Source organism: Colius striatus, chromosome 9, assembly GCF_028858725.1.
Source record: "Colius striatus isolate bColStr4 chromosome 9, bColStr4.1.hap1, whole genome shotgun sequence".
NCBI classification, from domain to species: domain Eukaryota; kingdom Metazoa; phylum Chordata; class Aves; order Coliiformes; family Coliidae; genus Colius; species Colius striatus.
This window is the reverse complement of record NC_084767.1, coordinates 2,246,801-2,270,713: the sequence shown is the minus strand read 5'-3', so window position 1 is coordinate 2,270,713 and position 23,913 is coordinate 2,246,801. Positions and strand designations below refer to the sequence as shown.

At 40.8% G+C, this 23,913-nt stretch overlaps 1 protein-coding gene across 3 annotated transcripts in view; it reads left to right on the top strand.

Annotated features, from left to right (window-relative positions):
• Positions 1–23,913, top strand: part of EBF1 (EBF transcription factor 1) — a 276,429-nt gene that overhangs the window by 152,549 nt on the left and 99,967 nt on the right. For all 3 annotated transcript variants that reach the window (XM_062002369.1, XM_062002368.1, XM_062002366.1), the window contains exon 7: positions 22,001–22,082. In XM_062002369.1, coding sequence (XP_061858353.1) covers positions 22,001–22,082 — 82 coding nt within the window. The remainder of the gene's footprint in view (positions 1–22,000; positions 22,083–23,913) is intronic.

The following is a 23,913-nucleotide window of genomic DNA, read 5'->3' as shown; positions in this document are numbered from 1 at the left end:
ATCCTTCCTCAGTTGTTTGGAAGCTTAAGGGGTTTAGAAAGTTCTTCCTTAGAGATAAATAAACTGTCAATTCATGATGAAGAAAATCAAACTTGTACTGTTGATTTTGGCTGTGGTATTTGCAAAAGTATGAGAGAAATTTTTGCAGTCATAGAGCACTCCATGTGTTAGCGTTTAGCTTTCCAATGCCACATTGTGCCTCTGATAGCGTTTCTAAAAGGTAAACAGAAACGTCAAAATGATGAAAATAAAAGATTAACCATTCAGATTTTTCGAGTTAGAAATCAAATCTGTATTGCAAATTATTAGAAAGCCAGATCGAGTTCCAAAAGCTGCTTGTTACACCAGTTGCCTGTTCTTTCCTTCCCCCTCCCCTTTCTTCTGAAGGCTTTTTTCAGACTTCACCAGATTTAGATTGTGAAATGTCTAAACAGAGGTTCTAAACAGAAACCTGGGAGGTATAGAAAGTATGCCAAGAGCAAATTAGTTTACTTAGTTCATGGCTTTAATACACCCTTGCAATTAGCAGAGTATTTCCTTTGGACTTGTGGTCTCAAGGTATGTGTTTCTGTTCATTATTTCTTTTAATTCACTGCCTTTAAATGAGAAAAAACAAACTCCACAGTTCTGCTTTGCTGGATCCACATGTACCAGGAGTTTGATCATATTTAAGTTACAGTTTGGCTCAATTTGTTATCTCCAAATGCATGGGCAGGTGAGAGAAAAAAAGATGGAGACAGGAGATGTGAATAAAGCAGAACCCACTTGTGGGTAAAAGTAAAGTAAAACCCACTTGTGAAACCTTTTCCCCAATGCACCAGTTTCTCATGGGTGCACACACTGAGAGATGTGTTGTTTTCCTGGTGGTTCTACTGGAGGAAGTGCACCTATTTGCCATGTAAAATATTATAGTTCTGGTGGTAAGGATTGCTGAAGGCATCAGTCCCAAATAGAGGTTACGTTTTCCCGTACAGATAACCTGAACCATTCCAGCTCCCAGATGCTTTGTGCCTCTGCAATCTCCCCGCTTCCTTGAACTCACTTCACTTTTTTCTCAGTGCCAAACCTTCTAGAAACAGCATCAGTTCAAACTATATCTTCTAGAGCCACCTATACGCTCATTTCTTCCCTGCCTGGAAAACAACTACAACCCACCTAGTAGCTGCCAAATTGGCACCCACAATTGCAGTATCTTGACCCAGCATGACACAACTCCTCTCCCTCAGATACCAATCCTGCCCACAAACCCCCCACAATGGCAGCTTGACCCTGGCTGACACAATTGCCCCTTGTGTTTGCCAAACCCACAAAATTATAGGGGTCTTGCAGGAAAAGGCTGTGAGATGGGTGAGTTCGTGCTCTCTGTGCTGTCTGTGACACTATGACCCTATTCATGGGCACATCCTTGCAGGAGGACTCGGCAGTCTGTCTGCAATGCATCGTTTTAAATTGTAGCCTTAAAAGATCCTTTTTTTAGATGCAAATGAAAGACTCAATTAGAGTTTAAAAAAAAAGGGGGAGAGGGGCAAAAATGTATTAAGGTTAGTAAGAAACATCTGATGCTGCCTTCTTAGCCCCATCATTTGTCTGTTTTCAGTCTTAATCTGCAGTTCTTAAAGCTGCATCTACATGTGTGTAGACTGCCTGCACCTAAAACCAGTCTTATCAGTTATGTTAGCACACGTGAAATCTTCAGACTATAGAAGATCTGTTTATGTTTGGCATACAAGAGTTATCTGATGGTCACTCAGGCTCCAGCCCAGTTTCTTTTAATAGCTGGTGGTGTTTTAGCTGTGTATTTTAGTTTTACCAGTCGGAGAATGGGAGAAATTATACATCCTCATTTCAAAGAGGTGATCTGTGGACTAATCAGACAGTGTTTATAACACACATGTTCTAAAATGTAAATTCCTATAAATAAATGTATGTATATTTATATATAGTGTAAATAGATCTATAGTGTGTATGAGTGCACATGTATGTCTTTGTGTCTATATGTATGATAGGCATGTGAGTGTGGGTTTTGGGGTTATTTTGCTTGTGTGCTATTAATTTACTCATGTGTCCTGGCTTGGCAGCAGGGTTTGGAGATCTCTGCTCAGAGCTGTTATTTCGCTGCAGGCCCGTTGGCCGTGTGCTGGTGGAGGATGCAGCAGAGCTGCTCTCCTTACCAGGGAACTTTTCTCTGGGTTTGCTAATACAGGGAAATTTACTGGCATAATTATACCCATATAATTATGCTGGAGTAGTTATACTGCTGTAACTCCCATGTGAATGCTCTTGTGCTGCAATAATAGTGCCCATATGAGATGTTATACCACTGTATCTCTACTGGTAAATATCTTCACGTAGACAAGTCCTTCTTTAGGGGCAGATTTTGCCAACCAATGTGCCGTGTAGCCCTTGCAGGCCTTGTTTTGTGCATCTCAGTTTGCTTTTATCAAACACATTTTGTGTATAGGAAAAAGTTGTTTAGAATTCCTACTAGAATCTTTGGAAAAAACCCAAATGTTTTCCCTCACCAATGTAACTTTTTCTGCAGTCACTTTATTTTTTTAATATCTTTTAATATATTAAAATACAGATGTAACTTCTGACTTTTGTGTTCAGGAAATTTCCTTTTATATGTATTAAGGATCAGATATAAGCCATGTCTGGAAGCAATACTTGGCCAACAGCTGAGTGTGTGTGTATGTGTGTGTGTTCATCTATCCATGATTCATTCTGAGGGCTGTTTTAGCCTTCATAAAATATTCATGCTGGTTGTGCATGGTTCTATAATTGCCATCTCAGTCCTTGAATTATTTATAGGTTGTACTGTTCACATAGTCTCATTTACTGATAGAACAGATAACACTATACAAGAGGATCCCAAACACTCTAATGCCTGTTACTTTGCATTAAGTAGTGGAATTATATTACTGTAGGTGTAAAATGCTGGCCTTTTTCTCCTCTTGCTTTAATATATCATTTTTGTATTTATAATATGCTAATTGTTGAGATGCTGTTAAGCCTCATAATTCCTGCCGAGTTTTGCAGAAATCAAGATGTGGTCGAAATGATTTAGCTCTTGATCCCAAAATGATTGTTCTAAATCCACCCCCCTCCCTTCTCCCAGTTGAAACACCCAGGATAATTTATTGAAGTAATGTATGAGTACACATGCATACCTGAGCTCCTTTGTTTTACACTATTGATCAGTTTGTGTATCTAAACTGCTAACAAATATTGAGAAGTCCAGCTAATGCAGACGTTCACCAAGTGTACTTTCAAGTTCATTGTCCTCAACTAAATGCTGACTAGAATTCCTCATGAAAAGTGGTCTTATTTCCATCAAATTTGCTATTCATCTTTCCTCTGATTAAATCTGTCAGCTTTTCTGACCTATTTTTGACTTTATGTTTTTACTGAAATGTGAAATTGCGTCAGTTTAGCTTGGACATACAATGCACTTTGACTTTCTTCATTTGCTCAGTTTTTGGTTTATCTACTTTGTGAGCCAAGTGTTGGTTCTAGATGGGACATGCAGCTGACATAGACTTTTGTGGTTTTTAATCCTTTTGCTTTTCTAGTAAAGAGAAATCCAGTCAGTAGCAGAGCCAGGGTACTAGCCCATACACTGGAATGTCTTCCTTTCGCCCCCTCACCCCCAAACATTTGCATGCCTTTGCAAAGTTGCTTATTTTCTTCCCCTGTGAAAAGAGAATATTGACATTACTGTGACTGGCATGATGGCTGCAAGACTGAGAACATAAGTTGTCCCTCTGCTATAATAAGGAAGTGTAATAGGAACATTTAGGAAAGGAAGACTGCTGAAGTCTGTGGTGGCACTGAAATGGCACAAGATCATGCAAAACACATCTAGCCAAGGTTTTTGTAGAGATGCTGTTTCATGCAGCAGGTGGTAAGGAGAGCTGGTTAAAGCCCTTCATTTCAGTGCAACTCATTTCGTTGTTCACACAAAGATTAGGAGGGATGTTCCTCCAGCTGAATTTCTGCTTGGTGGTTTCCCCCAGGGAGCCAGTTCCCAAACACCAGCACCATCCTCTGCTCCAGCTGATGGGCTTGGGATGCTTCTGTCCTCTTGGGCCACGTAGGTATTCTCCAGCAGTTGTTTTGCTAGCATAGTTCAGCAAAGGAGTTGTGGGTTTCAGGTGTTTGCCTCTGTCTCTGGTGGCAGTGGATTAAGTCTTCTATTGGCAAATGCTTTGCTTCCTTCTTGGCTCTCCAGAGGTCTTAGTGATCTCTGTTTCAGAAGAGAGAAGCCAGGTAGGTGTTATGCAAGGATGGAAAGGTGGTGGCTGAGCACTGATTAGGGATGCAGCATCCCTGTTCAGGGGAAGTCTGAGAGCAGCAGGTAGCAGAAGAGGTGAAGATTTAAAACTTGCCTCTCTCAAAGCAAAGCGTGGATGAAATGGCAGCTCTAGGATGAAGCCAAAAGGAACTGCCAGAAAAAAATAGAGCAAAAAGAAATGTTTCTGCAAAACAAACCATTTTGGTGAACACTAAATTCTTGAGAAAATATGTCTCTGCCTGAGCCCTTATTTTTCTTGATAATAAATCATTATAAAATAAACTTTGTGACATTCACCGTTCTATACAATGGGCTGAATTGAAAAGAGCTGTATTCTTTTTGGTACGATTTTGTGAGCCCTCTGGGTCCCTCAGAGAAGGAAACAATGTTATTATCATGCAGATTTCTGTTCTTCAAGATTCAGAGATTCCATGAATCCCTTGCAACAGGGCAATTCTACTATTCTCCCCTTTTTTAAAAGCTTTCTGCAGCAGTGCTGGTGTGGCAGCTTTATTGCAATGTGGAGTTTTCTAAGTTTTTAGAGCTAAGTGTGACTGCTGTGGCATGTGTACATTACTAAGCTTTACTTTTATCACTCAGCTCACTTTTTGCTTTTCTTCCTGCCCATTTAGAGCTTAATGTGTATGTAAGGAAAGAACCAAAAAGTTTGTTCTTCTCTACTGTGTGTTTTGCGGTAGTACCTGGAGGCCCCCAGAAGGTCAAATTTCTATATAAATAATATAGTATGGGCCCATGAAGTTTGTGACTGAAAAGACTGAAGATGGTAAATGAAGGATGGGACAGTGAGGAGAATGGGATTAAAAGCAAGTGGTGGGGGGACTGCCATACAGCTGAGCTGTTCACACAGTTTGGCCTTGGTCAAGAATAATGGTCTCAACCTCTGCCTGCCTAGGTGTTGTCACAGAGTTACTTGGAAGGAGTGTTTGCACCATCTAATTTCAGAGTTAGATGCTGGACATACAGTATTGCTTTTAGTGAAAAAGAATGTCCATTTTAGTAGCCAATTAAATACCAAATAAATCCTTTATTTAGTGAAATTGTTAAAATATTTAATATCTCGGGGAGTCTTGTTTCCTGTTTTCTCTGGTAGTAGGTCTCTGCATTGTGTGGCTGGAATGTGGTCCTGGATTTTCAGAGTCTTTATTACCTTTAATATTGTGCAAATGGCAGGCTGCTGGGACACCAAGGCATCACTTAGCTTTAATTGGTAACTAGCCTTTGCTGTTATACACCCCATGCTACTGCACCGTGGCTGACCTCGGACTCTACTCCAAAACAGTTGCATTCAGCCTGATGTCAACAACATTTTACCATGTCTATTATTCTAAAGGTATGAAGTGCCAAAAGAAAAGGTACACGACCTAGAAAAACAAATTGTTAAGTGTGCTTCTTTCACCAGTACTGCCTGTACTGAATAATTTTAAGAGACATTTTAAAAAAAGCCTGTGAAATCCTGCATCGTTCCCCCCTTTATATATCAGAAGTCTTTAAAAATACCTAAGATTTTTTTTATGCCAACCATACACGAGAGAATCCTACATATGTGTGACACCTTTTAGAAAGTGTCTTTGTCTTTATCTATCCTTACAGTACCCGTGTGCTAGGGAAGTGTCATGATCCCTATTTTAAAGATGGGAAGACACAGAGATTTTAAAGCTAGATTTTTAAAGGTGTTTTGACTTCTAAAGACGGAGTAAAATGTGCAGTAGGACTTTCAAGAGGATTTAATTGTATCTTTAGCAGCCTGAAAGCAACTTGGCGGCTTACAAAGTATACCAAGTAGAGGCACGAATCTAGGTCTTCTGTGTAGTCTTCTCTAGTACTTTAACCATTGGATGGCCCTTCCAGAGTGGATTGATTTTGGAAAACAAGTGTGACTTTTTGCTGCACTGTTGTTCAGTATTGCTGCATCAATCAGACATGGAAGCACTGAGTCATGGTTGCTGACATTGAGGGAAGAGCAAGCCTTTGTCGGTAGTTGAAAACTGAAGTATTTTGAAGTTTAAGGATGTACATTTCAGAGACAGTATTTATAGTAAGATGAAAATTTCCCATTCTGTAAGAAGGCATCTTTCAGGGGGGCGTTTGCACAACTTCACCCTAGAGCACAGTGGAAAGCCTAATTTGGGAATCTGGCCACGCTCCACAGAGGTTATGGAATAGACAAACTTTTTCCAAAGACAATTCGGAGTGGTTGGGCTGAGCTCCTGCCCAGAACTGGCCTCTGGAGAAGCCCATCTCTGTCTGTGCTGCCCGAGTGGAAAGTTTGGGAAGGTCTTGCAGCCCTGGCTGGCAGAGGGGGTGTCAGTGGTGTCAGCGCTGCTCGGTGTCTCTGCTGCTTGTTTCCAAGCGGGGAACATAAATCTTGGTACCTGTGTCTGGTCCTAAATTCAGTGCAAATGGTTGTGCAGGGATTCCCATGTTGCAGGGATGTGCCCTCAGAGACAGACTTAGCTTTGGTTGCTGGAGGATGTCACAGAGCAAATGCCTGTGGGGTTTCCTATGCAGGAAACCTTTCTCCAGGTCCAGAGTCCTTTCAAGAGTTTTCTGAATTCAAACCAAGATTAAAAAAAAAAAACCAATGAACCACAGTCACTGTGCTATTTGTGAGCCAATGATCCAAGACAAAAGGGAAATCTGTGACTAAAAGTGCTATCATTGCTATGTCAACCTTTTAAATGTATTTTAAACTTTTTTTTTTACCTTGAAGTTTGCAAGCAAGGCTTGTGTTCTACTGACAAAAGATGCTTTTCGTTTATAAACTGTCTGAAGATGATGTTTTGGCACACTGGAGGTTTTCCTCTGAACGTGTTTTTCATACTGGCAGGCCCTCAAATGTGACTCTTTCCCACAAAAGTTTCTTTTTTACAGACTGTCATTTCCCAACGTAGGAAAAACAGTACCTGGAAAATTCAGAGTCAGATCTGTCGCTCCCAGAGAGTCTGTGGGCTCATCACCAGTGTGCTCACATCTCACTTAAACTTTTCAAATTATTGCCTCTATTTGAATATGTTTTGTGGCTCTAACAAAGGATGCATCACTGCAGTAAAAGAGAACAGAAAGGGAAAACTGGCATTATCATTGGGAAACCTTTGTTACAAAGCCAAAACCGAGTTTCTGGTCTGTGATTTGATAAGATTCAGCTTTCCTAAGAGCTAGGAACTCAGGACTCAGAGGTCCTTTGCTTATCAATCTTATCCTCTGCTGCTGACAAGCCAGTTGTGCTCTATAAAAGCTGCTTCCAGTGACAACTTTCCTTCTAGCCTCAGCATGCATTTGCAACATGCAGTTTTATTACTGCATATAGTACTTAGTGCAGCCTTATGTAGATCCAGATGTCTTTCATCAAACCTGAACGTGCCACAACTGTAATCAAAGCAACGAAAAAGACACTGACATTTTCCCTGCTACTTTCTAATGTTTATGCTGCTTGCAGGAAAATAGGAAGAGGCATGTTAAAAAATACATGTATGTCACCTGTAGCTTTTTTTTGGTCATGTTCTCTGTGCCTTTAAGGTCTTCGGTTATGTATTATTCATACTGTTTAAAAACCCATCACTTTTGCTGGAGAAAAAGAAACTATTGGTGCTGTGCCAGTCATCTGCAGTTTAGCATCACATCTATGGTGTTTCATTTCTGTTTCAGGCTGTGGTTGGCTATGGAAGCACTAAGCATGGAAATATTACAGGTGTTCAGACTAATTGTAAGTCTGGCTTGGACCCACCTGTATTTAGTATTGTTCCATAAACTTGGTTGGCTCAAGCTAGTGCAAGGGAAATTGTAACATCATGCATACAGCAGAGGTGGCTTTGGTAAACTCTCTGAGGAGTTGTATGTATGTTCCTATAAGACTGTATGGTACCTAGTGTGCATGTATGAATGGGTGTTATGTATGTTGATAGCATATAATGACCAGACTGAAAAAGATCCTGCATCAAAGTGTATGAAACAGAAAGCAGGAGGACATTCCTTGTGTAATGCACCGTTTGCATGCCCAGTGTGCATATACATGTGTGCTCACAACCCCCCCCCCCCGAGGTGTATACATGGATCTATGTGTTGCTGTGGTCTCCAGTGTGTAGTTTATAGTTTGGAGAGAAATCATCCTCCATCATTCGTCACTGCCGAGCTGCAGCAGACCAGGCCAGCACATCATTTGTTAACAGCGACAAAGCCGCACTCATAAACGCCGACATGTTACATTAATTTATAGGCACTGAGTGACTTATTAAATGTGACGTGTGAAATATAACAGGGCCCGGTATGGATGATTAGGTTTTGGGCTTTGAATTGTTGACAAGGCAGGGGTAATGAATTGCAGGACACAAGCTAGTATGTTTCCCCCTCATTAGTCAGTATTAGCTGCATTAATAGTAATAATTGGATATATTCATCATTTAAAATGTTTTAATAAATATTTGGACAGCACCTGATCTAGACTGTCAAATATTAGACTGGAAGGTTTGTGATGGGAGAAAAATTATGCTGTTCCTTCTGCAGAGATTTATACAGCCTAAGGGGTGCCATTTGCCAATGTCCTTTAAGAAGTAATGGCTGGAGATAGTTTGGAAAAAAGTGCCACGAGAGAAACCAGCCTCTCTCATGTTTCAGGAAGAGGTTTCTGTTTTATTCTAGAGACTTCTTGGTCCCAAGGTGAGATCTGAACTGATTATTTCTGGTCAAGTGCCAGCCTCAGATTAGAACTTCACAAAAGGTGTGCGTGTTTCCATCTGAATTTCTGTTTCACGCTGTTACAACTGCAGCCTGAATGTTGCCCAGAGCTCAGGAACTTTCCAATTTGAGGTTTTGGCTTGGAGTCATCAGTACTTTGGACTATTAACATATTTAAAATTCCAGAAAATATTCTGCCTGGACATCTTAAAAACATGATCCTCTATGGGATGGAGGCAAGACATTTCTGTGGGTGTTCTGCCAGCTCTACTTTCATTCTTGGTTTCTGTATCTCAAAGGCATTATTGCCTACAACTTGATACAAAGATTCCTATGATTAAAGATAAACCCTATAATTTTTGTTTTATTATTTTTGTCATCTTTAGAAGAGAACAATTTAAAAATTGTTACCAAGGAATGTGTTCCGCTCTTGTTTTAAAAGGGTCATGTAGGTGTACACTAGAATGTGCCTTCTAAGTGACTGAATGGAGATTGAGAAGACCATGTTTAGCTGCAAAAAAATGGTATCAGTTCAAAACTTGTGACGTATCCCTTGGTTATAACCCATTATGTTATGAAACCCGTTTTTGAAAAGCAACCTTTGGAATATACAGAAGCAAAAGCACATGGAGTTATTGGCACTGCATCACTAGACTGACAATTTTTATTTTAAAAGAAGAGTCCTCTAAGGAAAAGCATTCCCTTCTGTGGGAAGCAGTGTTTGGTGACTCAGTAGGAGGTGTGCTTCCCTTTTAGATGCTACTGAAGAGGTGTCACACTAGGGAGTACTGGGTTGCTGGAGGTGCTGTCTTTCAGGAGAGACACAAAGTCAAGTGTCTGGCCACCTGTAGTCATAACAAGTCCCAAGACACTTACTGCAAGGATGAAAGTTTTCTCCTCAATGTCCTCGCTAGCTCCAGCTAGCTGCTTGTACTGAGCATCAGCAATCTGTTAGGTGAAAGGATCTTCATGCTCTTCTAAATACAGTGAGCCAAACCTGCCTCTTTATATCCATGAACTTGTGCAAAGAGTTGATGGAGGACAAAAGGCGGTGCCAAGGCTAAATCTGTCTGTAGACGGGATCCTGCACCTTCAGGATTGCTGAAAAGCTCAACTGCCAGGACAGGAACAGTGCAATCATTGTGTACTGGTAGTTATTTTGCACAATAGAGGAAAACTTGTGAGGGTAGAAACCTGGTCACTCCGTTGTTATCAGAATGATTCATACTTCTGAACTTGGAGTAACATTGCTTCATTTAACAGGCACCAAAGTCACGTACAACTTGCTTAGATAATGTACATCTAATTGTATTTTCCTCTTCATTTTGAGTGAAGCCCTGAGTATTATTTTGTCAGGGTTGTCAGTCGGTGGTTATTGTTGACAAGTTGATGTGAGGGTATTTTAGCATGTTGTCTAACATGTGTCTGCTGATAAGTTTGTCATTGGCACTGCACAGTATTGCCGCAGACTCGTTGTTAAATCATTGCTAAAGCTCCAGATAAAAATTAAGACTTCATAGTGTATGCTCAGCAAACGAGGTTCATCAAACCTTTGAGCATATGGCTATGGTTGGATATTTTGTGTTAGTTAACTCTGGGCCTGGAGTCTCAGCTCCCTAGAGAAGACGAAAATTCATGTTTTCACTAAGTTTATATAAATATCTCTGAGATCAGACTGTTGTCATCAAGGTTCACATTGTTTAGCCAATCATATGAAAGGATTTCAGCCTTTTCATTAGGAATAGGTATGTATTATAGAAAAGATAATGTGTTTCAACATTTCAGTTGTTTATTATGCAGTTAGATCTTTAATTAAGTGAAGGAAGAGTGATCAATATTTAGTACTCATGTAGTTATTGAGAATTTTAAGCTACCGTGTAGTTAGAAAGATTTGGAGTGAGATTTGTCAGTTAGGCTTATATTATTGAGGAATTACATTTTTTCCAGGGAGGTGCTAAAGGGTGGCAACTGTAGGTTTTTGCTGATCCTCTAAACTCTGCCAGTTGCCATCACAACTGCTCTCTAAAGAAGAACATGAAATAAAGAGGGAAAGGCTGTTAAGTTGCAAGCACCTTCTAGTCCATCGAATTAATCGTGACTGCCATTGGTATGATGTAGGTGAGCAACTTGAACCTTTCTGCTCTGACCATCTGGCAAGGTTACTTAACTGCTCATTGCAAACCTTTGCTTTACTGTCACTGATGCTGTCCTCGCTCATCTACAGTGGTACAGAAAAGTAATAATTATGCAGTACTTATATAGGCTTTTGCTCTGTGTTTTGTGACTATGACTCCTGTTGATCTTGGGTATTACCTGCTTTCACACAGAAAGGTGTCTTGGTGACATCCAGAAAGACAGGAGAAATCTCAACCCTTGCTCTGTTTTAAGACCCATGGAAGATGCCTGTTGGAAGATGCTTACAGAGGTCACCTTCTTTCCAAAGACAGTAACACACCTTGTTCCCTGCTCCCTTATGTACGATATCTCGTGGTGTGCCTCTGTCCTTACAATGTCCTTGGTCTGTTGAACTCTGTGCTATGTTGCTGTTTCTCATAATTTCAATCAACCAAGGACACAGTGTCATGAGCATAATGTATTTTATTGTAGACAACTCTTGTCCTTACTTTGCCCTGGTTATAGCTTGTCCTGAGCATCCTGATCCAAATTCTATTCCAGTTTTGGTGTATCTGGTTTTGCACTTCAGCTTGGGTGCTCTCACTGGATGCCTGACCTCAAGAAGAAAATATTCTTGAAAACTACATCACCTTTCTGGGTGGGCTGCAAAAGATAACTTTGATAACTTTGTACCTACAGACTATCATGCCTTTGCCACATCTCTCTGACACATAAGCCGAAGTATTTTTCGTACATATTCAAGGCCCATTACTTTAAGAAAAGCTCTGAAGTACTTAATCCACAACTTGTGATATAAGCAGATATGATTTGCTTCTACATGTCTGCTGCAGAGATCGTTATTTCTAAGATTAATTAAGCTCTTTCATCGTCATGTTAAAGGTAATGTACATATACAATACTAATTGATGACATCTCCAGCATTACATATGGCACGATCCTCCGTGACATCAAAAACTCTTTTCCCTTTTCTCTTTCAGTCTTCTCTTAGTCTTCCCTTTCCATAGTGGCTTATAATGAATTTTACAGTGTCTGAGTTGCTTGCCCATGCACATGGAAAAAAAAATCTGCATTTTATACCTAGAGCCAGGTCAGAATCCCTTTCAAACACCCCTAGAAAATCTTCTCTTGATGAACCACCACATGCACAGCTCGAACAAAGTGCCTCCGCCTTTCCACAAAACAGCCCTTAGCTTCCTTCCAGCACTCAAAATAGCAACTATGCTCCGGATCCCTTCCCTCATTGCCAGAGCTCCCTGCTGCAGAGGAAGCAAGGGCTTTATTCTCTTAAATATGAAACAATGGGAACCCCTGGATGGAATGTCCAGCTTGTGGGCAGGAGCTGAAGGCAGTGTTTGACTTTATTCCATGGCATTTTTGTACTTGATTTTTTCTTGTATAAATACAAATATGCATTTGCATACGTTATTTTTTTTTCTGGGCAGCTAAGACTACACTTATTAGTTTTTAAAAAGACCCCCTTTAAGTGTTGTGAGTTTGTTTGGGTTTTTTTTGTTGAGTTTTTTTTTTCCCCCAAAAGATCCTAAAAAAGGTTCTTACGCAAAGTAAAATCACTGAATAACAGAACCTCTGTCAAGTTGTCCTTCATCACTGACTCTGACCGGCTTCCCAGTCTAGTTTTGGTTTTAATTCATTAAAATTTAACTTTTAATAACTTTACTAAGTCCTCCCTCACGTAAGGTTCCTCACTGCTGCTACTTTACTTGAAGCTTCACTTGCTTTTTGAAGTGAAGCTGTCTTAGAAGGAGGTGCAATCAATCTTTCACCATATTGACACTTTCCAAATATTTCTGTGTAATTACTCAGATGGGTTGGGTGAGGTAAGTTCCACTCATCTTCATAGCAGGACTGTGTGAACAGGAGATTTACAGTTGTGTTTCTAAGTTGTCCATTGCTGTTGCAGTTCTGCTGAGGATTTAGTGACACAAAAGCTGAGACTGAGTTGTCAGCCCAGCAATAAATCCTGCGGTCTTGCAATGTCTGTCTTGTTGGTGATCCTGAGGCAATGGAGCAGCTGCAGCCAAGGCTCCTTGAGTTTGCACAGAGTCAGCATCTTATGGGCACAATTCAGCACGTGTGCTAAGTTTGTGTTACATTTCTCTGGGGCTGGAGACTCTTTGAATTGTGTATTTTTAATGATTTTTAAACATTAATTAACTCAATAATCACGGTCTTAGTTTCTTATGTGCTTCTGATACATTACTGGCATACACTCTGGGTTACTGTAACTAAGAGATCTAATGGCATGTTTCTTTGTCATTTCCTTCTCTTCACACCATCAGTCCTGCACATAAATCTGGTCAAAAATAATTTCCATGTCAGCCTAAGCAGACCTCCTGGCTTTTTATTAACATTAGGCATCTTCCTCTTGAAAGAGAAAAACAAACAAAAAAACTCAAACCAAACCAAAATTCTTGCTAACAAAACAGACCAAGCTCTGAGCCAAGTCTCGGGAGGGAACACTGTTATCACGCCTACACCTAGCGTGACCATTGAAGGATACTTCTGTTCAGATGGGTTTTGAGTAGCACTCCACCTCTACTTGTGCAGAAACTTTTCTCGGTGCTTTAGAAGCTCAGACTCTGGCCAGAGGCCAGATGCATTCATCCTTTATATTGTAAAACCTAGAGGATGAGACTGATTCAGATGATAGCATTGGTGCATAAGTGTTGCTTAAGGACATTATTGGTTGCCAGGTTGTTTAAGGAATCAGTAATTATGGTATATCCAGGCAGATTGCACACCATTTTGCATGCAGGTGACTTGTGTGTGCCTCATCTAGAGAAAGGTGGGAAATGTGGTTCCCACACATGAAATATTTACCGTGTAGGTCTTTACAACTTTCTCAGTAACCCGATGAAAGAAATATGTCATCAGCACCCTCAGCTCAAGGTGATAAGTTTTAGGGTCCCATGCCTGCTCTGAGAAAAAACAGCTTCAGACGACTGGATTAACACTGCTCTCTGACAGACTGTGACTTTGATGCTGCTGAGGCTTTTTGGTAACCATGCTAAAGTTACAGTAGTTTACCTTGAGGTAGCAGGCAACTGAATACTGATATCATATTACAATAACAGTAATGCTGTTATCTGTCATCACTTACACTGAACAGAGGTTCTTTTAGCAAAAGTATGACTCTGGGAGGGCTGCTAATTCAATGGCATTGTGTGAACTATGACAGACCACAGAGCTGGTTTGTATTTTTTTGCAGTGACTGAAGTCTAGCGTCTTCAGTAAAAATTAAAAATAGTTAACCCACTTTTATATCCCAGTATTTGAAGGGTGAAACGGGAGGGAAATGAGAAAGGTAAAGGGAAAAGCAGTTCAGCTGAAGGATTCAATATTGGGGTTTTCTCACTAAATAAATAAGGATAAGTTCTGGTGGTTGTGCAGCTCTACTCTCTTGACAATAAAGCATTCTAATGCTGGAAAGTCTGTCACAACTTCAGCTAAAGCATTGGCCCATCAGCTCATAAAGAATAGGCTGTGATTTGAAGCATGCAAGGAAAGGCAGAGCTGGGAGGCGTCTGTGCTGTGTAAGCCAACAACTGGAGCTGTGCATGGGGCAGGGGCGCGGGCACACGCTGCTTATCTCACAAGGCTCTTGGTGTCCGTGTAGTGTAAAGGATGTGTGTTTGCTCAGTTATCTTGCATCTAGCTGTCATAATCCAAGTACACCGCGTATGGTCTCTACACAGATGGCATAAACTGTTTCCAACTTTTTTGTTTGTTTGTGATAGGAAGGTAGCTGGGGTTCAAACTTCATTAAAAATTTAGATAATGGAGCTGGGCACGAGTAAGGAGATAGAAGAAAATTCAGGTTGTTGCTACTTTAAAAAAATAAAGACCCTTTTTTTGTTGATGTTATCTCTTTCTTTTTTTATTAAAAGTCTGGAAGAAGAAACCAAAACAGTCTCTCTGGGATTTTAACTCCTCATGGGAGAAAATGCTAAACATACTTTCCCAAACTACTCTAAATTTCTCTGATGTATTATAACTCAATATCAGAGAGTTAGAGAAGTCCAAAAGATGCAAGATGAAAAATTGATATGCTGTGCTTCACTGTGCAGAACACACAGACCCGAGGAAAAGTGACTGGGAACACTTGCCGAAGAGAGCATGAGTAATTTAAGGCTGTTTTGGGCAATCCTACTTTCTGATTTGGTGATTATGTGGGTGTCTCCTCAGCTACTTGCTATGCTGAGCTGCATATTTACTGTATTGATAGGAGCAAACCTTAGCCATGCTATCTCCAGGAGCCAGAGCAAGTTCACAAGAATAACGTAGGCTCTTCTTCCTCTGTTATTATGGCATTGCCTGAAGAATCTCAGTCAATAGACTGACCGGTTGAGGCTTATTCTCCGTGTCACATTCCCTTTCTTGGACATTTTTTTTGCAGTTCAGGAGGAAGATATATATTTTCTAGTAAAATACATAATTTTCCAGGATTTTGTTTTTGTTTTTTTTTAATTTGTATGTTTGTTTGATTTTTAAACCAGTGAACTGCTTAGCATCCCACAAATGCAAAATACACGTCTGATTCTGCTTCCATTTTAAATTATTGAGAACACAGAATCCAGGGAGAGCAGATTTGGGATTTTTCTTTTATTTTCTTAATTAGGATGTTTGACAACTTAAGAAGGTCATGTTTAGAAGAGAGTTAGATGGCTGTATCTGGTGTTTAATTTCTCTTCTGCAGAATAAATTTCCTGTTGTAAAAATGCCATAAAAGGTAGCTACTGCTGTTTATTGACTAAAGAGACAAGTAAAATCCAGCTGTGAACATGTGGGTAATAGGAGATTTTCCCCATGCCTATATTTGATTTCCATGCACAGCCTCATGTTGGTAAATCTCAGCTTAAGTCTCAGTTTTCCTTTTGTGAATGTGGTACCTGACGTGACCAGTTAGTTGGATGTGAAAAGATCAGTGACTAAAAACAAATAAAATCAAACTCCAAATTAAACCATTTCAATAATAGACTTGATAGTAAATTGGGATCTTCATATCTTAAATGCTAAGGAATTGTCTCATTCTTTTTCTGCAGTGCTGAGCTGTGCTAAGCTCAGATTTTCTATAGTGTAGAATATTCCATTATTTTGACAATTATTTGCTGGCAAAATGGGATGAAAATGTTCTCTCTCCAAGCAGAATTTTAAAATGTAGAAAAATTAAAGAAAAAAATAAATGCTTTATTATTTTAGCTTGATCATTAAAAGCTGGGAACTTTCCAATGTAATACAGGGGTTTTGACTAGAAGAGTCAACTTGAATGGGAAAAAAAAACTTAGCTTTATCCTGAAATTTCCAGAGACATGTCTGCATTTTGATTATTTACTTTTCTAAATAAAACTGCATTACATAATGCATTTTCTCTATTTTTTTTCATTGCAGTGGCAAATTATTAACTAGATCCAGTTGCAAGTAGATGCAGTACAAGTTACTGATTGAGAAATTGTGTGAAAAGTGCATAGCAAACCCCAAAGACGCAAATGCAATAACTGAAGTGTGTGCATTGTCTGCCAATTGATGACCTGTGGACTCACCTGTATATTGGCTTCTGAAATTTTCACCAGAAAGAAACTATCTATCAGATATTGTTTAAGACAACTGTATTTGTAGAATCCCATCCCTGCCATCCTCTTTAACTGGGAGGACAACCAAAGAGAGGAGATAGGCTGACAGCAGAGCTGGTTCCGCAAGGTACCGAAGTATATGAGTAGTACCTTTGTCTCCATCAGTACTGCTTGTGTATTTAAATTTATGCACATATTTAGTACTCTGCTGAATTAGTATGTCATACAGAATGGGCAAGCAATCCTTTTATCTGATGGACAGTTGCTAATTATTGCAGTGGCCCACGTATTTTGGTTTTACTAATTTTGCAAACCTGTATATACTTAGTGCTGCCTTTTCATCCAGGAGTCTAAAGTTGCCCTCTGCTATCAAATGCATTTTTACCTCTGAAAAGGTGCATTTTGTTAATTTTGTTTGCCCTAGCCAGGTTTAAGTTGTATAACCAGCACTCACTTTCTGGATAGCTACTGGGCTGGCTGACCTTGGCAGCATGACAGCTGTCGTATTTTCACATGGATGAACTGTTCTTGAACAACTTCTCCAATGTATCGGGAACAAACAAGCTTTTCTTCAGCATCAGGAATGCAGCAGGTCTTCTTTCCAACTATTTTTTTTCGCCTTCCACAGACATATTTATTGTGGCAATGGCAAGAAAATCGTACTGCTAAGCCTTCTTGTTTGAGTTCCTCTCAATTTCCTTCAGGGAGTGACAGAAGAGCCACCCTAGATCATGTCAGAGCTTGCTTTCTTTAATTTAACTCTTTGTTTATTTTTAATAAACATGGGTATTAATTTGTAGTGGCAAGAAAAGTAGGAGGGCAAAATCCTTTTACATCTTCTACATTGCTGCAGTGTATTTATTTAATTTAAATCACTGTGGTAGTTAGCAGTGACAAAGAACTGGATGCTGCTGGTGTTGCACAAACACAAATGGTTTGCAGTGGGACGGACAAGACGGCCAGTGATGAACAGCAGGGAGAATTTTCTACAGTGGGGTGACCTCCAGCTGACAGCACGCTCTCTAGATGCTTCAGCTGAACAAAGGGAGTCAGAAGACAGAAGGAACAGGAGTGAGGAGTGAGACAGTGTTGGGAGTTAGAAGTAGCAGCATGAGAAGGCAGCAAGAGAAACCGTGGAGCTGGGACTGGGTTGGGGTAAGAGTCCCTCACTAGCAAAGAGTAGAGAGTAATGGTGAGAGCACAGCCCTGCTGACACCAGAATCTTTTGGGGAATGCAGCAGTTTAAAGAACAAAACCCCAGATTTCTGCATCTCCAAAAGGGAATTGTTTATTTAGTTGTGAGAAAAGGAGAGAACACTCCCAGAAGTGCTGATAACCACTTTGTTAGAGCTTCTGCCTGGCAGATAGAAGTTCATGTTAATTTGAGTCCTGATTCAGACTGCAGGTTTGTATTTAACTGAAGCTTGTATTTTTACATCGATCCTTGCAGTTACTTAGAGATTTGCCGTAGTACAGTGCCATGGCATGGATTAACCGCTCAGTAATTTTACTTCTCGAGTAGCTTATGCAGCCTCCACTGACCTGCTACTTAGCACACCTAAATGTAATCTAAAATTGACTGCTTTTCCCCAAAATTGTACTCCCATACACTCCAACCAGGTCTCTGTGGGATAGGGGGTGAAGCATGGAGTTCTTTGACTTAATAGCTAAGTAAGTCAGTAGATCCAGGTCCTTTATAAAAGTTTGCATGTTTCTGGACCGGAGCTGACTTACATGGAGCTGGCTTGTGTTTCTCTGCTCCATATGTACAAACACTCTTCACACCAGGGAAGTTGGTAGTCAAGGAAGAGAGTCAGAAAATATGTTTTATTTGATCCATGAAAAAAAAACAAAGGGCCTTCAATGGCAGCAATAAGTATAATTGATGACTGAATCCTGTGTGGCAGAAGAGCCGGTTTCAGCAATCACAGAAGTTTGGAGAGTTAAAGTTGAGAATTTTATTGACACTCCTGTGTTTTGCACATTTTTTTTCATCTTGGAAATTAATTTCAGGCCCTAGTGGTTAGTATTAGTGCTGTATATCCTCTGTGGTTAGTATTAATGCTATACAGCCCTGCCAAATGTGGAGAAAGTTAGAACTGAAAAAAAAAGAACCCATTGCAAAGAAGTTAGATGCAAACAAACGGGGATGGAAGTTTACGCTTACAAAGAGCTCAGCTCTATTGGCACTTCTCCTCAACCAGTCCTGTCAGTCTAGCTCTGAGATATTTGCAGAGTGAAGTGCTGCTAATGAGCAAGGCTGGCAGGACCGGGCTTGAGGCGAAGAAGGCACCTGAATGAGTGGTTTAAAGTGGGAACGGAGCGACTAGGCTGAACCTGGTGAAACAAACTGCTCCACTCTACCCTTGTCTTAATCTGTTTGCATCCACCTTCCTGCCAAAGCTGGGGGAGGCCGTCAGCTGGCGCGTGCTGTGCCAGCTCGGGAGCTGCTCGGCTCTTGCCTAGATGAGCGTGGGATGCTCGTGTGCAGCCGGGGGGACTCCAGCTCTGGTGTGTTCCAAAATAAAGTGCAGCTTATGGTTTGTTTTGTCTTTCAGTGGAATTAAAAAAGGGTGCTTGGCAGAATGTGTTCTGTAAACTGGTGACTTGTTACTCAAAATGCAGTGAGCGAGCTTGGCTGTGCAAGCTTGGGGTCTTGAAGGTTCCTCTGAAAATACTGGGGCTTTTGAAGTTAATTTTTTTCTGGAGCTGATTTAATTCAAAGGAAGTTTTGTTTGCTTGCTTCCTTCTCTGAGATTTTTTGATAGGTTTAAGTAGACGAGCTTCTTTTCTTCTGCCGTTTCTTTTAGTGAAACTTGTGTAGAATCTGGGGGAGATAGCACAGTGCAAATGGAGTTAGACTTCAAACCTTTCAATTGGAGTTTGCAGGCACTAAAAGCCAGCTTTTGTATTTTATAGTGATTTTCCAAGCCTTTGAGCTGACATGAGCTCAGACTTTGGAAAGGAAGGCCCAGTGTTTCTCCGGAGAGCATCTCTTTTGGGGATCCCGAGACAACTCACCAACCCCCGTTGCCCGGCACTCCCTGCGTGCTTTGCAAAGCCAGACTGGCAAGGTGTTTCCCACATTTGCGTGACTGACACTGCCTTTCAGTGCAGATATTTTTAACTATTCCATGTCCCACCTCCCCCTGGGGCTGAGGTGCTGCTGCAGGGCTGTGGCAGACCGGGTGGGCAGCTGCTGGGCTCGGCACTCGATGAAGCTACCAGAAATCCCCTGGCAAACCTGGAGCAGTGCCGGCTTTTCCCCAAACAGCAAGTGGCTCTGAGAGGTTTTGCCACATAAGGGCCTGTTTGAGACTGTAGGCACCAGCTGACAGGGATGTCTTTACCTCCCAACAGATGGCCAGGCTTTTTATTTCAGCAAGCAATCTCGTGTGGAGGGGTGGTCTCCAGGTCCTGCCAGCATTTCACATGACTGGGCCAGCTTAGGGCAAGAGGGATCTGATGTCGATGCCCTTCATAGCTCATGAGCTAAATGATGAGCTGTTGACAAGAAAGCCATCATCTGAAGTGTAAGATCCTGAACTCTTCCCCACTTTTCGTTTTTCTTTGGTGGAATTAATGCCCTATTTGCTTGTCTCTCAAAAGCCATTCTGGCACGAGTACAAACCTTCGCCTGGTGGCAAGCAGTTGTCTGGATTCTAGATGCCAAGATTTGTGCTGACAGCTCCTTCTATACAATCTGAGTCAGGCTGTCACAGCTGGCCATTAGAGGCTTAAAAAGACACACACACATACAACAAATAGCACCAACTTTCCGTTATTGAATATCAGAACCTGCTTGATGAGAAAACATAATGGCTTACACTGCTCTTTATTTTAGTGTAAACAGTGTCTCCAAACCCCCGTTCAAGTGTGGTGGCTGTTTATTTTATGTTGATTGCTTGCCCTTATTTAGGAGCACAGGTCTAGAAGGGACTTCCTGAGTCAGAAGATCCAGTCTTTGATAATCCCAAGCATCACATTTTATAATCCTCCTCATTCACCTTTAATGAAATCGGTCCCTTGTAGTTTCAATTTGTCCTTGCAACCACTTGCCTAGGATGATTTTTTTTTTTTGGCATGGAGGAACAAGCCCCAAAACTTTCCTTGTTGAGGGGCAGCATCACAACTAGAGCAGAGCAAAGAATGCTGCTCATCAAAAAGGGATTTTCTGAAGCTGTTTACCCTGCAGTTTTGCCATTCTTTATGGCAGTGTGTGCAAATTCTGCTGACCTAGCATTCAGTTTGGGTGCTAAAAGGTGGACACTTGCAAAAGTTAACTTTCTGATTTAAAGTTAAACAGGATCAAACAGTTCCCTGCCCACTTTTGTGTGTAGAAACAGGTCAGATTAACTTCTGCTTAGTCAACTGATGGTTATTGCAAATGTAATGCTGCTCTGTCTGGTCGCACTAGGTTTTAAACTTGCTATAGGATTAGATTTTGCACTTCTGAGGTTTAGTAGACCTTAGTCTGTTGTTTATTTTGGACAAAAGGTTGATAAACTTTGGCTCTCAGGGAGGAAGCCTGGAATCTGAGACCCACTATTATTCATTGACTTGTCTTTATGAGTTTACAGCCCACTGATGCATAACACTGAAGGAAATATTTTCAGTGAAATGTTTGCTTTTTTCTTTGGCTTTGTAAAATGCAGTGTCTTTTCTTAGAGATATATGTCAGGGTCATAGAGCTACTTCAGTGAACTGTGTATGGTCAGGAAGTAGACTGCATTCAAAAGATTTCATTTTTCCATGAAGTCAGTCTTTTAACCAGGACTTCTCCCTTTCTCCTCTCAGAGATTTGCCCTCCCACTATTTGAAGCTTAATTTTATACACAAACTATGTTTAATTGTGGAAGGGAGGTTTCAAATATGTGGAACATTTACGGTATTTTTATATGAAATAAAAATTTGCATGCAACAATGAACTTGTAAAACAAAACCCCATTTATACATAAGTGAATTTTCTTGGCTGGTGTTTTTCTGTCCTGTTTTGCTGAGCTGAAATACATGTCTCACCTTCTTGCTGCTATGGATGGCACAGTGAGGCTGGCAGTTTAGCATGATGGGGGAACTGACTCTGCAAACTCACACAACAGATCTGTTAGTTTAATGCCTACCTGTCTAGAATGTGCTTACACTTTTTGCTGGGTAGTCTGGGAGATCATTTGTCTGAGTTGGGAATACTACTGTAAGTGAGGCTTTATTGAACCAAATGTGCAGGTGTTGCATAGTACTGCTATGCCCTGTTTCATAGACATTAATGTCCGTTTCTCTTTTTTTGCAGGTTCTTCTTGAAATTTTTCCTCAAATGTAACCAAAATTGCCTAAAAAATGCAGGAAACCCTCGAGACATGCGTCGATTCCAGGTCAGTCAGACACGCTTCCTCCTTTAAAAATCAGCAGCTGTTAGGGACAGAAGTACTTTGACCCAAACTAACCTAGTAATTCACTGAAAGATGCTAAAAACATAAGGTCACAGAATATTTCCCGAGGACTTCGTGTCACAGCAGAATTGGCAGGAAGTAGTTGGGTTTTCTTGTGCTGGACGAGAGAACTCTTGAAGATAATGTCATCTCCAAAGGAAGTGAAAGCATGAAAAGGAAAAATCAAAATGACCTCACTGTTGTTTTACTACCCTGCTCTGAGATATTCTCTTCTGTCTGGGGAACTATTTGCCTTCATGTAAACACTAAGTGAGCACCATGTTAATTGGAAGGGGCAGAGGAGGGTATAAGAGCAATTAATAAAATCAGACTTGTTACTGTACTTCAGCAGTTATTCTTCAGCAGCATAGACTCATAAACATGCATCAATGGGATGAAGGTCTATCCCTAGAGACAGCACTTGGAAGAAACTACTGTTGGGTGTATCTTTCGTGGGGTGTTTTGTGCTGGTATTTCCCCACTGTTGCAGCATGTGTCAGTGCAGCTTGGGAACTGTGGTATCAACACAGCTTCAGATGGCCAAGGACTTTTTTTTATGCAACACCTACATCTACAGCTACTTTTGGGATCAAGTATAGCACTGTTCCTTAGGAAGATGGTTTGCACTAGCGCAGGCGGCAGACTGCTGTGATGGCAATGCTGAGAAATATTTGCTCCAACCCCTTTATTAAAGATGTGGTCATTTGTGCCCATAATGCTTTGCTTGAATATGAGTTCAATAAATATATGGGATAGAGAGCCAAAGGACCTTGTCTGTAAATGAGAGGAGCCTATACGGTCCAGGGAGAAAACATGATAGCGTCTGTCTGTTGAGATTTGCCTCAAGGTTTTGAAGAAGAAATAGGAGATTTGTTCTACATAGGTCTCTAGAGGAAGAAAACTCTGAAAAATAACTGCTTTCTACAGTAGCTCAGGACCATGTTTGCTTCTTTTCCAGCATTGCTGAACTTAAAGTGCTATTCAAATGGCAGTATTGTTTGAACATTTGAACACATGTCTTTTGTTGAACTGCTTAATTGCAACAACACTGCACTGGAAGGCAGAAGGGTGTGACTTGCCTCTCTGATCATAGAAGCACAGAAGTCAGAAGATGTGGCCACAGGGATTAAATTAAACAGTATGAGAGCTAACATTGTCATGGCAGAGCCCTTGCCTTCTCAATCCATCCTCTTCCCTCCATCACGTTTCTCCCGTGATTCAAGAGGGCATTATTACTGAAAGAGAAAGTGGAAAAGAATCTGACCAGCATAGGGATTTAGGCCAAGCAGTCATCCCTGGGGCCTGTCAGAGCTTGCTTCACACCAGGTATACTCTGCTGGGTTTGTGCTCCTCCAGGCTGGAAGCTGATTTTCATATGGTAATGCCTTTGCGTGTTCTCTCAGAACAGTGATCAGGAGCTGTGTCGGTGAGTAGGTAGGACATAGGAAAGGTTGTTGATCTCTTGACTTGTAAAGACATTCTGTCATACAAACCCAGCTTCACAGCAGTTGAGCTTTCCATGTGTAAACAGAGACTGCTTAATTACACAGGTCATGTCAATTAGTGTGACCTTAGCATTTTCAAGAAATTAATCACTTTCAGCCGAGTGAACCACTCATACAATAATACAGGGTGGCATTGAAGCTTGCAGCACTCTAAGTGCCCAGGCTTATTGTTTTACAATAGCTGCTTTTGTTTCTTTTCTTTCCTTTCCTTTTTTAGTAAATTTTGAACTTGTTGCTCTTTTCGAACTAGACCGCTTAAAATGAAACAG